This window comes from Rhipicephalus sanguineus, chromosome 7 (genome assembly GCF_013339695.2).
Source record: "Rhipicephalus sanguineus isolate Rsan-2018 chromosome 7, BIME_Rsan_1.4, whole genome shotgun sequence".
In the NCBI taxonomy this organism is placed as follows: Eukaryota; Metazoa; Arthropoda; class Arachnida; order Ixodida; family Ixodidae; genus Rhipicephalus; species Rhipicephalus sanguineus.
The window spans coordinates 161329164-161345204 of record NC_051182.1 but is presented as its reverse complement, the minus strand read 5'-3'; the positions used below and the strand labels follow the sequence as shown (position 1 = coordinate 161345204).

General features: G+C 41.6%; 1 protein-coding gene across 5 annotated transcripts in view; it reads right to left on the bottom strand.

The window, feature by feature from the left end:
• Positions 1 to 373: 373 nt before the first annotated feature.
• LOC119400429 (TOM1-like protein 2) overlaps positions 374 to 16041 on the bottom strand; it is a 33786-nt gene continuing 18118 nt past the window's right edge. Inside the window, exons 10-16 of one of the 5 annotated variants that reach the window (XR_007417008.1) lie at positions 14635 to 14746; positions 13886 to 13967; positions 11897 to 11920; positions 9970 to 10020; positions 6988 to 7024; positions 3661 to 6014; positions 374 to 3581 (exon numbers count right to left, since the gene is read on the bottom strand). Coding sequence is in view for 4 of the 5 variants with exons in the window: in XM_037667457.2 (XP_037523385.1) it covers positions 5833 to 6014; positions 6988 to 7024; positions 9970 to 10020; positions 11897 to 11920; positions 13886 to 13967; positions 14635 to 14746 (488 nt within the window). In the remaining variant the exon portion in view is untranslated. Of the gene's footprint in view, positions 6015 to 6987; positions 7025 to 9969; positions 10021 to 11896; positions 11921 to 13885; positions 13968 to 14634; positions 14747 to 16041 lie in introns of all 5 variants that reach the window. The other 4 variants (XM_037667457.2, XM_037667459.2, XM_037667458.2 and 1 more) reach the window with 4 other exon arrangements.

Sequence of the window (16041 nt, the reverse complement as noted above, 5' to 3'; positions counted from 1 at the left end):
TTTATGGCTTTTTTATACATATACATGCATATAAATTTGCTATCAGCAAGACATATACGAGACATGATGGTGACGGCAAAAACCCGGCAAGAGTGTCCATATAATTGCAATAAAATAGTCCGTTTTCATTTTCCTTGGTTTGCCCTTCACCAGTATCGCGAGACTGGGCACTACCGCTATCACCGGTATCAGCACCTTGTCGCCACGGAGGATTAAAGAAATGAACACAACGGAACAAGAAAAATCCTAACATTCTGCGTTGAATTATGCTGTATGTCCTATGAACATGTCACATAATTCTTTCCTTTTTGAAATTTATTCTTTTTTCCTTGCCACGTCGACCAAAACAAGATTAAAGACAGCGCACCATGCGGTCTGTTGACAGGTTCAATATTTCTTTATTATCATCAATATATAATATCCGGAGGAAAAGGTGCGCCGCGGATGACAACAGCAACAATAAGAAAAAAAATTAAAATGACAGCAGTACGAAACGACGGAAGAAACGAAATGAGGACAGGTACGAAGATACATATCTTTTTCGTTTTTTAACAATGTACACAAGAAACCACCGCACAATGCGCGTCGCTACAGTGTGAACAAGATATCGCGAAGCTACAGGCTACACCGACTGAACCAACCGCAATACCGCGTGAACAGTGCTACGCAGGAACCGGCGCATATATTACATTACTTACACCACGCACTCTTTAGGCGCGATTAACAGTTTGCAAGGACACAGAAAAGAAGCATCTGACTTAATTATGCACATATTTTGGCTCATGCTCTTTGTCACCCAAAAATATTTGTTATCAGCAAAAGCCTTCAACACAAATCGACACTTTGCAAAAAATGTTGCTATGCATGCAAGAGCAAATATATTTTCCAGCCAAGCAGCCTCAGATTAGCACAGCTAACTTTTTTTTCACTAAACACTGGACCCTCGCTCCCCCCTTATAGTATTATATTCTAGCGTCGCCCCTGCCTTTCGTTCTTTTTTCCCTTTCTATCTGTATACCAGGGAGCTTAAAAAATGAAGCGCGACATTCACAAGCCTTCGTGGTGCCGGCGCGCCTCGCTCAGAGTGAGCAAACCATTCTGTGAAGGAGAGTTTTCGGCTGGAAAATATTGTTGCAGGAAGGCCCAATGACAAATTTTTGCAAAGTGTCAACTGCGTTCTTTTGCTCCTCTCATAAGTGCAATGGGCACAGGATTAACACATACAGGACATCCCATTCAGCTCAATTAGGCCAAGTTTGAAAAAAGACATTGAAGTGTGGCATAAGAGGACATGGATAATAGCCTTTGTCAGCTACGTGAAGGAGCAAAGTCGCAAAACTTCGTGCATTCTTACTTGCCCAATCGGGCAACTCATCAAGTCTTGAAGGATATACGCTTCTGAAAAAGCAATGCACCCTTTAAATGCCCTTCAGTTAAAGGAAAGCGTTGCACGATTTTGATATCAATCAATTTACACATGCAACGCCAGAACACGCTGTACATGTTCCGGTAGCATTCTGGTGATTTGGTATGAAAACATTGGCCCTTTAGAACATCATAAAAAATCACAGATCAACATCACTCAATATGAGTCGACCATGCGGACAATCGCGACATCCCTGCTATTCACACCTTCCACTGTGCTGCGGAGATAACAAACCAATATGGTGGGCAACTTTCTCACTGTGCTGGCGGGAGAACAATATGGCGGCCTCAATGCCATCACCGCGTACTAGTACAAGGAAATGTAAGCTTACTTCTTAACCGTCCTCATGAGGCAACAGCACATGAATCTTTTGCAGTGCAGCTATATATGGCTTGGGTTCTGTGTATTTTTCCTATTCATCAACAAAAACGCATGTTTTTGTCCAAACTCCACCACTCACCACCCGTCCACTAATAAAGAAGGGAACACAGGAGCAGCAAATGCCAATTAAGACTGCGCACGAAATGCCAAGCGCACGCGGCAAGCCAGACAAGGCGACGCATGTCGCGGCAAAAAGACGCATGCTACTCAAATGGAAAACTTTAAAGGAGCATGCGCTAAATTCATAAGGGACTTCCTGGGCAGACATTTCGGATTAAGTTGCAAGGCGTGCGATTAGCGATGGTTCGAAATTCTGTGTCACCTCTGAATCATGTGCTAAACAGCTTTGCTGGTCATCAACCGTCACCGAGTGGAATGACTCGCAACTTTCTTTCATTTTGTTCTTTTTAATGTGGTGCATGCTTACTGTTTCAGGTGTGCAAGTGCAGCTGCTATGTCGAATGCACGAGGTTTGTATACATTGCCACTGCTAACTTCCACTTCCCAGCAGCCTAATGTCAGCTGCAAAGTACAGTGGCACTCAATATGAGTTGCAACACAGTGGCCATGGTTGAAGAGGCCAGCAAATGTGAAATTGGTTTTGGAAATACCCGTAGTAGAAACAGTGTTTATGTTTATTCTGTATCAGGCATGTGGTCAGACAAGATCCGACCATCGATGACATATGCTTGCCCGACGGCCGACATTATCTACAAAAGCGCGCTGCTGCCTGCAATAAAGGTTCTTTTTGTATTGCTGCCACCGAAACGTGTGTCTGCTGCTTAGAATAGAACAACGTCGCTGATTGTTTTCTAGCTCTGTGCATCCGTGCAATGTTGGTGCCGCTTTGACACTGGGCAGCACGTTGCAACTCATTTTGGGTGCAACTGTAAATGCTAATTCATGTCAACTGCACAATTTTAAAAGCAGGGCTCATTAAACTTGCAGCTCACAGGGCCCTCAAGATATCCACCAAAGACCACATTAATGCTTTACAGCATAAACCGACCAGGGAAAATGTGAACATGCCTAAAGTTAGCACAACCACAGTTAGCACTCCGATGACAGACACAGAACATTAATTACATGCCCAAAAAATGTATTTCAGGCCCCAATGGGGAACCAGCAAGAAAGTGACTGAAGTGCTTCGAAAAAACGCAACATTTCTGGTTCACTCATGGGAAACGGCTGCTTTGAACGCTTACGAAAAATTCAACACCATTCGTAGGAACTACTAAGCAATGCCAAAGTTCAATGCCACTGAAAGAACAGTGCTCTAAAAAGGAAGTTCACTGCATGTGTGAAGCAGCAACTATTACCACAACCAAAAAGATCACAGTCTGCTGGGAACAGACAAGAGAAAGAAGAGTTTGTCACAAACAGAACAATGAAGAAGAAAAGGACACAGCTTTGGACAGAACAAAAGAAAAAAAAAATGAACAAGAGTCTGACGCTTTGATGAACACTCACTCCAAAACATGCCTGCCTGTCTTACACCAACGCAACATATGATGCACATGCACGCAGTTTTTGAACACTTCTCACGCACCTGGTCAGATTGTAATTTTTCAAGAACGATGCGAGGAAGCAAGTTCCTTGGCACTATGACACATTTTGCGCACTCTTGCTGCTGCTTCAATGGAATGCAACACTAACACTCTCCTTAGAGTGACTATGCAAACACAGAGGCGAGACGTGGAAATTTGGCATCCACTGTACAGTGGATGCAGGTTCCCATGTCCCAGCTGTACAGTGGATGCCAAGTTCCCATATTCTAGCTGTACAGTGGATGACACGTTCTCACATCCCAACTGCACAGTGGATACCAAGTTGCACGTGCAACTTCCACGCACAACTTTGTTCCACCAGAGCCATCGAATGTAATCTATGAGCAAGTTATCATAACACAGATACCACATTACATCAGCATTTGTCACCATTGCCACTACTCCGGTTCGGTTGTCAAACTTGCATGTCGCTTGACGTGCGTCATGAGCGTTGCAGCAGCACAGCTTGTGAACAAACACAGTAAAGCTTCAACAATACTTCCTGGTGCATAACATTTACAAGTTTATAGTGCCATCATGTTTGCAAATGCCAGTAACAGAATGCTCGGGTCACACCTGTCTTGTACAATAAGCATCTTTCAAATCACTTTTACAAAGACTCTACAGTAATACTACTACATGCATGGATAGTGCCTCTGTTGACACCTGCAGCTTGTGAACAAGAAAATTACAGGAACCTTAATGTATGCCCAACAATGAGAACCTTTTTTCCTTGCCTCGGAGCAACACAAGTTATAACATAGCTGTCACTCTGAAAACAACTTGACTATGTTAAAATGCTTTGCTCAGTTGCACTGCTGTTTTCCCAACAATGAACATTGCATTAAAGCTTTTTTGACATATCAAAGAACAGAACCTTGGCATGCCTACTGAATGACAAAATGCGAAAGCTCTGCTTCAAAAAAAGAAACACAGTAGGAGAAATGAAGAAGCTCATTTACCGACAAAGTGCTTTGTCACCTTGCCATTCTTTATAATGCCACTTGAAAATATGACGCCATTTGATCAGCATCTCAGAACTCCAGCGCAAGTGTGGTATTGCATAAGATTATACTAAGTAGTCTGTTCGTATCAGTCCACGCTGACTGGACAGCGCTCGATAGCAGCAGTTACGATCGATGCCGATCAGCTATCTATCAAGCGCCATTCAATCGGAACATGCCAAAATGGTCTATCCAGCCAGTGGACTCTTACAGAATACCGCTTGAGCTGAACCTCCCAAATGCCGAATTTTTGAGGAACAGTTCCAAAGCCATCTCATGGTTTAAAATTGCAGCCATGTACACTGGCCAACCTCAAATCATGCAAGGGCAACAAGTCTTGTTTCTCAAGAAACATCACGGCACACCATGGTGTAAAAGAAAGAGTCTTAGATACAAGCTGGCCAGGAATATCACTAAACAGAGATTAGAAAAAGCCCAGAAATGTTTGGAAGAGAACTTCAGTTATGTAGAATTCCCTTTTTGAAGAGAACTGCACGGTAATTCTTGCAGTGATTGACAACTACCTTTGATCAAAGCACACACAGTACACAAATCCTGTTTTGCACTAGTAAAGCACTGATAGCATGTTTTGTAGTTTCTATCGTGAACACGATACAGTGTGATCATAAAGTAAATAATAACAATTTGTTAAATAATAGACTGTAGCAAGATGCAGCTTTGCAAATATACATAGAATAACATTTCTACATTTATTTAAATAATCAAAAGCTTTGCAGCCATCTTGCTACCGTCTGTAGCTTTCAAATGGTTAAATTAGTTTTCTGTTACATTTGAATCGTGCTTTATTAACCCTAATCAGGTTAAGTCAGCTGTTCTTCTATGTTTAGAAAAGGCTTCACAAACCTCTAAATTACAAGGACATCTTTGGGATGACTCCACAATGCTGAGCAGGTGAGTTTACAAAAGTATTTCTTAAATAGACACCTTTCTCCTTTTTAGGAAAAATTTTTCTTTCATCATGCATTCTGTTCAAATAAAGATGTTATGAAATGTACAAAACTAAACCTTCTAGCCGCACCTCGTTCGAAACAGAGGAAAAGATGTAATCTGTCGAAGTTACGAAAGACAGACAACGGCCGCTACCGTATTCAGCTCACCTGTACAAAGTTCGCGGTCTGCACCGGAAAAAAAAGGTCGCAGTACTAAACCTGCAAAAGTGAACTGTAGCATTAATGAAAGTAATCCCAAACTTTCCCGGCACCGCCTAAATTACTCCAGTTGTAGAACAGTCGCGTAACACGGGGACTTCAAAAAAATAAATCTATCCACAAAATGCCATGCAGAAAACTTCACCGACACCTCAGTGACGCCGCGTTTGCACCGGTGCCGAACATTAATATTTTTTTTTTGCACTTTTGCGTCCTCCTCAACTTTACAACGACCGCATCAATGGCAGACAACCACCGTTGACTCATTTACGGAAACGTACACTCGACTTCTATACCCCCTAAGTCTACAAGGCGAACAGGCTGTTCTCCGTTTTTTCGTCCCGCTCGACGCGATTCCGCGACGGCGGTGGTGCGGGTGGCATGGCTGGTCCACCGATGGATGTCGCCGTCGTTGTCGTGGAGGACGCGGTCACCGGAGGAAGCCGTTCTGCTGCAGCTGCTCGTTCCGCCAGGAACCGGTCAAACTCTGAATCGTGGAAAACGTGGGAGAGATGAAAGTATGGGAAGGCAAATACCGTTGCTATGGCAACCATAGACTACTTTACGGATGGGTTTCAGTGCTGCCATATTGGGCTGTTAACCTTGCCGTTTTGCATCTTTAACAATTAGACGAACAGTGCTACGGCTGACGAATAAGCATGAAAGCAGTTGGGTTTCACGAGTTCGAAACAGCGCGAAAAATACGAGGACACAGAAAGAACCAGACAGGACCAGGAATGGCTGGGTTGGGGCATTCAACATTTCATGACCTCATCAATTCATGTCGCGATACACAAAAATAAGAAAACATTCGTTTAGCAGTCCAAGGTGGCGGCACCCATAAGTCACATGTAAGATCTTCTATAACGTGGTCTCGTGGCATCGGTGTTTCATCTCTAAAAGCACAATCTGACCTACAAACACTATTGTCTTGCCGTCAAATCTCCAAAACACCTCTTGTGTGCCTTACCTTCGCCTGTAAGCTTCTTGTGTCGGACAACGCACTCCTTACAAGTTGGTTGCCCATGCTGTCATTCGGTTACCTTTTCTGTCTCTTCTTTTTTTCTAGCAGCTACAGACTTGCACATTGTGGAAATCACCTGCTCACGCGCATTAACAGGTGCCTTAGATTGTCATTTTCTTCAATAAGAAAAAAAAGTAGCATGGCTACAAGTGCATTTATACAGCCAGTCATTTACATACTCATTTCCATGCCTATTTCAGCTGTACATTTTAGTGTTGAGAGCTGCAAGAATGAAGAAATGAAATAATAAACATAATTTTGACTAAACAGCCATTTCGTTCAATCAGTCTAAAACTTGGCACAACTTCATATACTTATTTGCCGACTAGAGAGAGATTACATGCCTTAACATAATTTGTTGCTCTTCACGCTCCAACTTTTCAATAATGCACAAGCGGCACTTGGGAAGGGGGAAGGAATATAGAGGCTTATTTACCTGTGCTGGTAATTGACTCCTGTCCAGTCTCGGATGGCTAAAAAAAGAAAACAGGGGCATGCATGAATAGGTGACTGCTACACATAGCTCTAAGATACATCCACACAGTTATTTCCCTGCTATTGCCTAAACGAATTCCTACCACCCGCACACAACTTCTTGTTAACTTTTAGGAACTGGATTTTTCTGCAGACTTAGTAAACAAACGTTAGCAAGCTATTTGTAGATGAATGCAATATCCTCAAAAACAGAATCAAGGCTTACACAAATATTGACACGAGTGACCGTGCCAAACATGTAGATGACTATAGTCAGTTACAACTAAGAAAAAATTTTAGCTCTGCCCACAGAACTGCAGGCGTGCCTGCCCTTCACCCGCGAAAGACAGTCGTGCTAGCTGGTTTCAGCTCGAACTGTAAGTACTTTTTCTCGGCTAATCTATATATGACACACATTAGGAGTTAAAAGTCAGTTGCTACTACCTAAAACATCAACTTTGACTGAGCGGTGATGTCAGAATCCCTGACAAAATTTACCAGCACTTTCAAGTTTCCTACTTAAAGCTAGCGATACAAACATGCACCTGTATGGGAAGTCAACCATTTGAAACGCTCGAGAAGTGCTTGCAGTCACGAAAATGAGCAAGAGCTATTGGATAGAGCATTTAAGCAAATTCTCTGCGGGAGGGACAGGGGTAGCTGTGGGTGAAGCTGGCATTCTTTCTTAGGTTGCAACCGAGTATAGAATAGGAATAGTAACAGCAGACATAAGTATTGTACCAATGATTTTTATGATGATTAGGTCAGCTGCATGATTTGCTTAGCTGGGAAAACACAGCGCAAAATTAAGGAACACTGTGTTTCCCCAGCTAAGCACGTACCAACTCGCTCAAATCAAGGACTTGCATGATTTACCTGTCTACAATTTTGTACATTTTCTCTTTCTTTTATTTCCTCTTGTTGCTTTTGTGTGAATGTGCGCTATGTGTAAAAATGTGCAGACCCCTCACAGTAAGATGCAAGTAAATCAACCAAACCTATCACTGCCACCGACAAACATAACCCTTTGTCACACGGCGTCCTCATTTGGAGACGTGACTTACTATTGGCAAGGAAGAGACCACGAACACAGAGCTAATGATAAATTAAGCATTTTGTTGCTTAATTCGTTTGTATCACTTTTGGTTTAAATATTTTGCTACGTACAATCGCTTTGGTGAAGGCAGTGCCATGTTTAGCAAGATGTTGGATGTGGGTTGTTTCTGCAGGAATTTCAAACTAGGTATATTTTTTTTTTACCTTTTTAAAAATGCTCGCTGCCAGCAGGTAACTATTGGATGTAATTTGAGTGGGTTGTTGATTTCAGTTTATAAATATAGCAGTTTAAAATATAGTAAAACAATTAGTAATCATTTATGCTTTCATTGCAATTAATTGCTGTAAAATGCACTAATTTATTTCTAACACTTCCACTCGCTTCAAATTTGTTCTCCAGAACCTTGGCATCAAATTATGTAAATTTCATGGATTTATATACAGATGATCATAATATGTGCTGCAATGGTATAAACAGTCAAACAACATAATCATGATTTAACAATCAGACCAGGTGATGATATGCCTTTTTTTAGGCCGTATTTTCCTTGGTCCTGTGAAGCTAGAAAATGTGAACATATCAAAAACCTCACTAGCCTAACTCAATTTGATTAGCTCTGAAATGCACTGTAAAATGAAAAGGGGCAATCAAAATTTTGAGACTGATATGTATTTCACAGAAACTTGGAACTGCCAGAGGCAAATTACCACAAGTCCACTATACCTATTTATTTACTAGGAAAAAACAAAAACATGTTTTTGTGAAGGTCCAAAGCTTAGGTACCACAGGTTCTACAAAAAGTTGAATTTTTCAGCAGTATGTTCCTAGTAACATTATGTCGAGCTATAGATGGGCTAAGTTGTGTGATTTCATGGTCATCCAAACGCTAATAAGTGCACCGTCTTTACAGCATTATGTTGTTAAAGCAGCATAATGCAACATAGTGCTTTAAAACACGGTTGATGACTCTTGATACAGCTAAAACACAGTTATTATCATTTACAAGGCGCATACAACGTATTCCGACATCCTACGTAATCAATAATAACAATTCAACTGGCAACTTCGTATAAGTACCTAGGTGTTCACTTACAGTCTGACCTTACGTGGCATCATCACATCCTCCCGACGTTGGCATCAGCTAACCGCTCATTAGGTCTACTCACACGCAACCTCAAGCATGCTCCAGATAATCTCCGTAGACTGGCATACATCACATTAATACGTCCTAAAATCGAATACGCATCCGCTATCTGGGATCCCTCACAAGTCTACATCACCCAAGAAATCGAATCTCTTCAAAACCGTACAGCCCGTTTCATCTTTTCTGATTATTCACCCTATACTAGCATTTCAGCACTAAAAAGTTACGCTCAGCTGGACGACATATCTCATCGCCGCAGAACTGCCCGCCTTTCGCTTCTCCACAAACTCTATCATCACCCATACCTTCATTTCATTCATGTGTCTGTTCCCCTATGTAATACCCCTTCGGGGGCCTTTAGGGGTATTATGAAATAAATAAAGAAAATAAAGAAATACTAATTAACACATTTACTACAAATGCTACTAATAATATGTGTGGCACACTGTATGCAGTAGAAAAATTAAAAAAAAATTCATTGGCATATGCAGGCACAAGCTGCAAAGACTGTTCAGCTCTTTCTCCGGTTCCATAGTCCATAAACTTTTCACGCCACATGAACATTTATTAGAAACAGCATCAACCACTAGACTCTTAATACTTTTCATGCCTTACATTCAGCGTTACTTGAAAACACATGCTCCATGCAGACTCATGAGACACATGCAAACATACGTGCGTAAAAAATCAGTGTGTTCGTTTGTTAATGCTCAATTAGTCACACTCTGTTAACGAACACCTACCTTTTCCCTTAGCCACTCTTCCATCTCGTCAAAGTCTCTTTCTCTGTGGCTCTGTCATGCAGGATTGAAAACAGCGGGGAAAATAAAAATCTCAAACAGAAGAACAAAAAGAAACAGGGGAAAACGACCATCCACATGCAAGAAATACCTCCACGTTTCAACCCAAATGAACAAAAAAAAAATGCCCACAAAAGATGTCAGGAAGCTATCAACATGTTTACATTAGTAGAGTAGGTCGGCAAACTTAAATGTGAGTCAACCCACTCAGGCTCACTCACACTCCTATCGAACCGCGAGTCTGAGTCTAAACAGTCTAGAGTAATATTTTGGAGAGTCTGAGTATAATCGAGTCCGGATAAGGAAAATTTTAGTGAGTCTGAGTGAGCTCCACGTTTTTTTTTTTTGCCGACCTATGGTTAGTAGTGCTGGTAAAAGTTGCACAAATTTTTCTGCACATAATTACCAGCTCCAGAAAATGGACCAAGTTTCACATTAAATAGGCTCACAGTGGGCCTGATGGTAGACCAGGGCATATTAAAGGGGTCCTGCAACACTTTCTCAGCATGGTCAGAAAATGCTGCCGACTGGTAGTCGCGGCTCCTGAGAACACGCGAGCCAAATATTATAGTGCGGCACGCAGCCTGGAATTTACAATTAATTCTCAAAGTCAGCTAAAAATTGCTCCCTCTTCTCTCTACAAATTATGCCATATACACTCAAACCTCATTATAACAAAGTCACGTCTGCCACAAAACTAACTTCGTTATATCCGAAAATTCGTTAAAAACGTTTATTTGTAGAACTAGCTACGACAAGACTATTCTTCATTTACTTCGTTATAACGGATAATTCGTTATATCGAGGTTTGAGTGTACTCAAATGACTGTGCCATATGCCCAAGGTCATGTCCATTCGCTGATTTGAGCATCGTTGGCTGCATAGTTACTGTGCCCACCGCAGGAGGCCGCCACGTACCCCCGCGTAAAAAAAAAAAAAAGGGTGCTCAAGGTCATGATGTGTGCATGACACGACTTCTTTCCCCCATGACATCGCTCCCTGCTTGGCTTCCAGCGCATTCGTCGGGACGAGAGAAAGAGAGAAAGCAATTACAGCGTGCGACAAATCTCTGCAACTCCGCTCGTACTTGACGGATTCTGCAAATTTTTGCGGCGTTCGATTTGTGAGGTAATAAACTTCTTTAGTGAAGCCATTCGATAGTTGGAAAAGTGTTTCAGGGCCCTTTTAAGTTGTTTATTATAGTGCAATGAGCACTCGGACAACACTACAAGTGCACTATGCGTGTTATAGCAATTTCATAAAAGCCTATGTCTACTTAACAGACTATTTAACACACTATTAGCAAATCTGCGTCAGTAGCTTCACCTCACAGCCCCCAAATACACCTACATTACACATGGTTAGTTCACATTGTAATTAGTATGTTATTAAATGTAATTAGTACATCATTAACAAAAACATTTTTTAATGTCATCTGAAGTATGGCCAATTTTAAAATGCAATGCATTTCACCACTTATAACTTGCACCCTACTGCTACACGAATTTGCTTTGAAATTGCACAATAGTACTAATTACCATTCACTGCGACTTTGCTTTGAACCAAAAAAGTTTATATTCACACAAGCCTATCTTTATCTTACGTCTATTATACTTCAATTATGTAACTATGTATTGGCATACTATAAACAACGACTCACATGCATTCCCTGGCATTGCATAGCTGTCTAAAAAAAATACAAGCCCACAATTACTTCCCCTTATTTTGTTTTTTTCTAATTAGCGCTAGCTTAAGTAGCTGCTGCATTCTAACAGACGCATCAAGGTAAGCAAAAAAAATAATGCGAAGAAAGAAAAGATTGATTTTGCAACACCAAGACAAGCAGTGTACAACCCGGACCAAGTCTCACCTCATGAAGGGATTCCGCTTCAACCTGGATGTTGTGGAGAAAATCGAGCGTTGACATGGAAACAATGCAACAAGAAGCCAACAAAAAACATTGCACAACCACAACAATGAAAATGTGGCAGGACAGCGTTGCGAAACCCAAGCAAGCGACGGCAAGCCGGTCCCAATCTCATGCATAGCCCACTTCAGTATTCAAATCATGCCAAAGCTATGTTTAGGCCAACTGCAATCCAAAAAACAAGCCAACATAAGGCAACGTTGGCTCGTTCCTGTCGTCAAGGGTCCAATTGCAGTCTAGTACTTTGGGTACCTGGTCAGTATATTTAATGCCTGTTAATCAACATGTAATAAAACTGATTGATTGACTGACTGACTGAAGGTAGCTGCCAAAGCTTCCGAACTTTGTACAGGTGAAAATTGCAGGAAACTGTCGAAGACACAGAGAGGCACAATTTGAAGACGCATGCACAAAGCTGTCATGAATGCATCTCTGGGTTTTTTGTACCACACTTCCTCTTTGTTGGCTTTATGCGCTGTTTATCCTTACATGAATAATAACTGAATACGCTACTCAACTTCAGAACTACACTGGTGTTGGCTGTAAATTCAACAAATACGTGTTCAGCTGAAGCACTGCGGTGCATTAAGAATAGAACTAATACATATGGTAATGTTCGGTTTATGTAGCACACTGTATAAATTTTCTGAAGTTCCTGGCGACTTAGCAGTGAAGAAGTCCTAAACTGATGCTATTTCAAGGTGTCTAAATTTTTACGAAGCCTAACTTTGATGACAGCAGGGCTATGAAATGAAACAGGACGAGCGTTCATCTTTTAATTTTTTTTTTTCCATTTTCGCACTTTCGCTTTTGTCATTAATGTTGCAACTAAAAGATATTTTAATGTAAACGTTAACTGGCACAAATAGCAATATTGCTGGTTTAGCTGTGGGTCCTATCCTCACTTACTTAAAGACAAAAAAATATAGCAATGACTTTATACAGTCATACCACTAAAAAGAAAAAGTCTGACACATCTCTGAACACATCTTTCCGAGCGTAGTACTGCTTTTCAGTGCAAATGTGTTTTTGCTTTATATATCTTTTTTTATAACACATGTGTTACATTTGGGATATCTGTAAAGTTATCTTTTGTATTTTAATTTTGAACACAATTTCAGAGACTTCCAAACACATAATGCTCTTCTGCCTTTTTAGCTGAACATAGAGAGGGATACAAAATTACCTGCTTGAGAAACCAGTACTTCACGGTAACTAAATAAAAGTATTCACTTATCAACTTAATTATTCATTCACTTTAGGCCGCATGATTCAATTGCAGAAGCAAAGTTGAACAGTAGTGAAATCACACCCATTTAGTATAAATCCTCAATATATTTTAGGCTCACCTTAAACAAACAAACAATTACAGTTGAATTGTACCTCATATGAGGTGTCTCTAATAAGCAAGGTACCGCATTCTCATTTTCTAGTCAACCCCTATTTCACTGTGGGCACAATGGTGTCTCTTATAATCAGCTGTCTCTTACATCACCTGTCTCTAACAAAGGGGTTTAAGTGTCTCATCATGCTCCATATATGAACCTTGAAAAATGTGCTTCCCAGTGTGATTTGTCATGTAAGTAAATGTTATCTGGAGGTAATTCAGTCGTAAAGGCCTGATTACACCAAACGCTCCCTCTGTCCTTTAGGAAACCTCTTGAACTGAATGAAGGCTCAGTATACATGTGGACAGCAATTTGTTATCAAAACGGTCGCTCTACCTGAAAATCTTATGCTTCAAGCTCATCCAAAGTCTAAGCAGACAGCTCTAAAGCAACAAAGCAAGCATAAGCGCGCACACTATTGGATGCACGAAGCATTTTCTTTAACGTGCCACATACTCAGGCATGAACACCTTTAGACAAGCGCTTTCAGCCATGCAAATAAAGAGTGAACCGGAGGTCACAATCCAGGTTCACTTCCACTCACCTTCTGACCCCTGACTTGTGCGAGTGCCCCGAGACCGACCGCGAGCTGGTCAATGTTGGTGTTGTCGGCATATGTGCTGCCACTGCAGCAGCCAAGCAGAGAGGGGGAATAAAAAAGATCAAGAAAATTACTCAAAGCATTTGAGTTTAATAGATGTAGGCAACAGTTCCAACTTGAAAGGTTTCAACAGGCATGTCCAGTCAAATACACAGCACTCGAATTCCACAACACTATGTAGCACTGCACCACAAAAAAAAACTCTACAGAAAGATTTTCGTCCTTCGTAGTTGATGGCAAATTACAGACGGCACAAGCAACAATGTGTCTTAGAAGATAAAAGCATATTACTCAGGCATATTTGGACGCACAAAGCTTAAGCAAACAGTTGGAACAAGCCTGAACAGGTGACAGCAGGAAGGTATGGCAGTTTGAGATGTGTCACTTGTAACATCATGCATTGGTGCACTAATATAAAAAAAGAAAAGAAAGCACATTGTATTAAAATGTCAAGAACTATTTTCTCTACTGCACTTAAAAAAAAAACCTGATCATTCAATAAGGTTTGCTACTCCTCAACAGACTGCACAGCAAATAGCAGTGATTGAGATTTCTAGCTATGCATTTGTGAAAATTGCTGCGTTGACTCATGAAGATTAGCCGTTCCTGTTTAAACTGATGCAAAGTGTACTATGCAGGTATAGAAATGAGACACGAGCGACATTATTTGCTGATTCATGCCATGCCCTCACCTGGGTTTTGTGTCGCTGCTGTGCCGGGACTGCGCAAACATGTCAAACTCGTCGCCCGAGGGTTTGGCCGCCGGGTTTGAACCTGCCCCTCCAGTCCCAGCAGGTCCCAACGCTGTGTACAAAAAAGTCACTTTGTATATAGTAAGGGAAAACCACGGAAGAAAGTGCACTGAAAACAAGAAAACTAAATTCCGAGGGTCTCTTACACTACAGCTAAGACGACTCGAAGCTGGCAAAGCCTTATGGCGATGCCTTAAAGGGAAGCTGGCGCGATTTTAGAATTCGGTAAACTTCGCGCTGAACAAGGACAAACATTATTGTTGACGATGTTCCAATTTTTTCCGCAGTTGTTGCAGCAGGAGCTTCGAATACACGATATAAAAGTTTGTCTCGCTCTACCCACGCGAGCACACCGAAAGTGTGGGCGTGGAAACGAACCAACCGAAACTATGTCATCTTCAAGTCCCTTAGTGGAGCAGCGCTGCACTCCGATGGAAGGTTCCTGCCACTCACTGATCCGAACCGAGTACGAGAGTGCTGTTTATGTACCAGAGTCTCAAGTAAGCATAGAGAAGCTGAGAGTTCTGCAGCTGGATTACAATATCTGCCATAATGACAAGCAGCAGAGTGCAATGTGAAAAAGCGTCTCTTGTATCTTCAACAGTGGCCTCCGTGATTAGCTCCAGCGGCGTGCCGTTGCCGGACCTATCGTGGAGGTCATGCTTCAACAGTGCCGCTGCTGCAGATGACACGGCCTACCAGAGATGATGTCACCGGATTCGCTCATAATCTCAAGATGCCCTGCTGCCACAGCCGCAGTTTTTTGCCAAAAAATGCTATTTGCATTCACTTTTGAGAACTCTCACATCGATACTCGAATTCAGTAGCTAACAAACTGTGACTATACAGGCTAAAGTAATTTTTCTTAAAAAGTTCTTCAGCTTCCCTTTACAGACTGAATCGTCACGTCAGAATCTGATGAGCCATTTGGCTTGTTGAGCCTCCTGCGGCACAGCCTATACTTTTGGATTACCACACAATTCACTAAGCCCTGGCTCAGTGTTGTGCACCTTTTCCGCATTACTCCATAGACGTCAGAAAGCACAGTCATGAGAACACCGCTTTTAAAATTTTTTTTAGTAACACGAACACGGCAAAGATGACGTAACACACAGCCCGCCTACCTTGAGCCACATTGAGAGGTCATGCAATAAACTTTTTTACCGTTTCACCTTCACGCTGTGATTTTCTTCAACACCACCTTCACGTGAGATAGCTAATGCTTTCGCCTTAGTAACACACAAGCTGTGAGTGTACAAAAGTTGTAGTTGCACGTCTGTCTCGACTTACAGCGGGTACAAATTTGATGCTTGTGGATCGATTGGCTCTAGACTGGCAAATCACAGC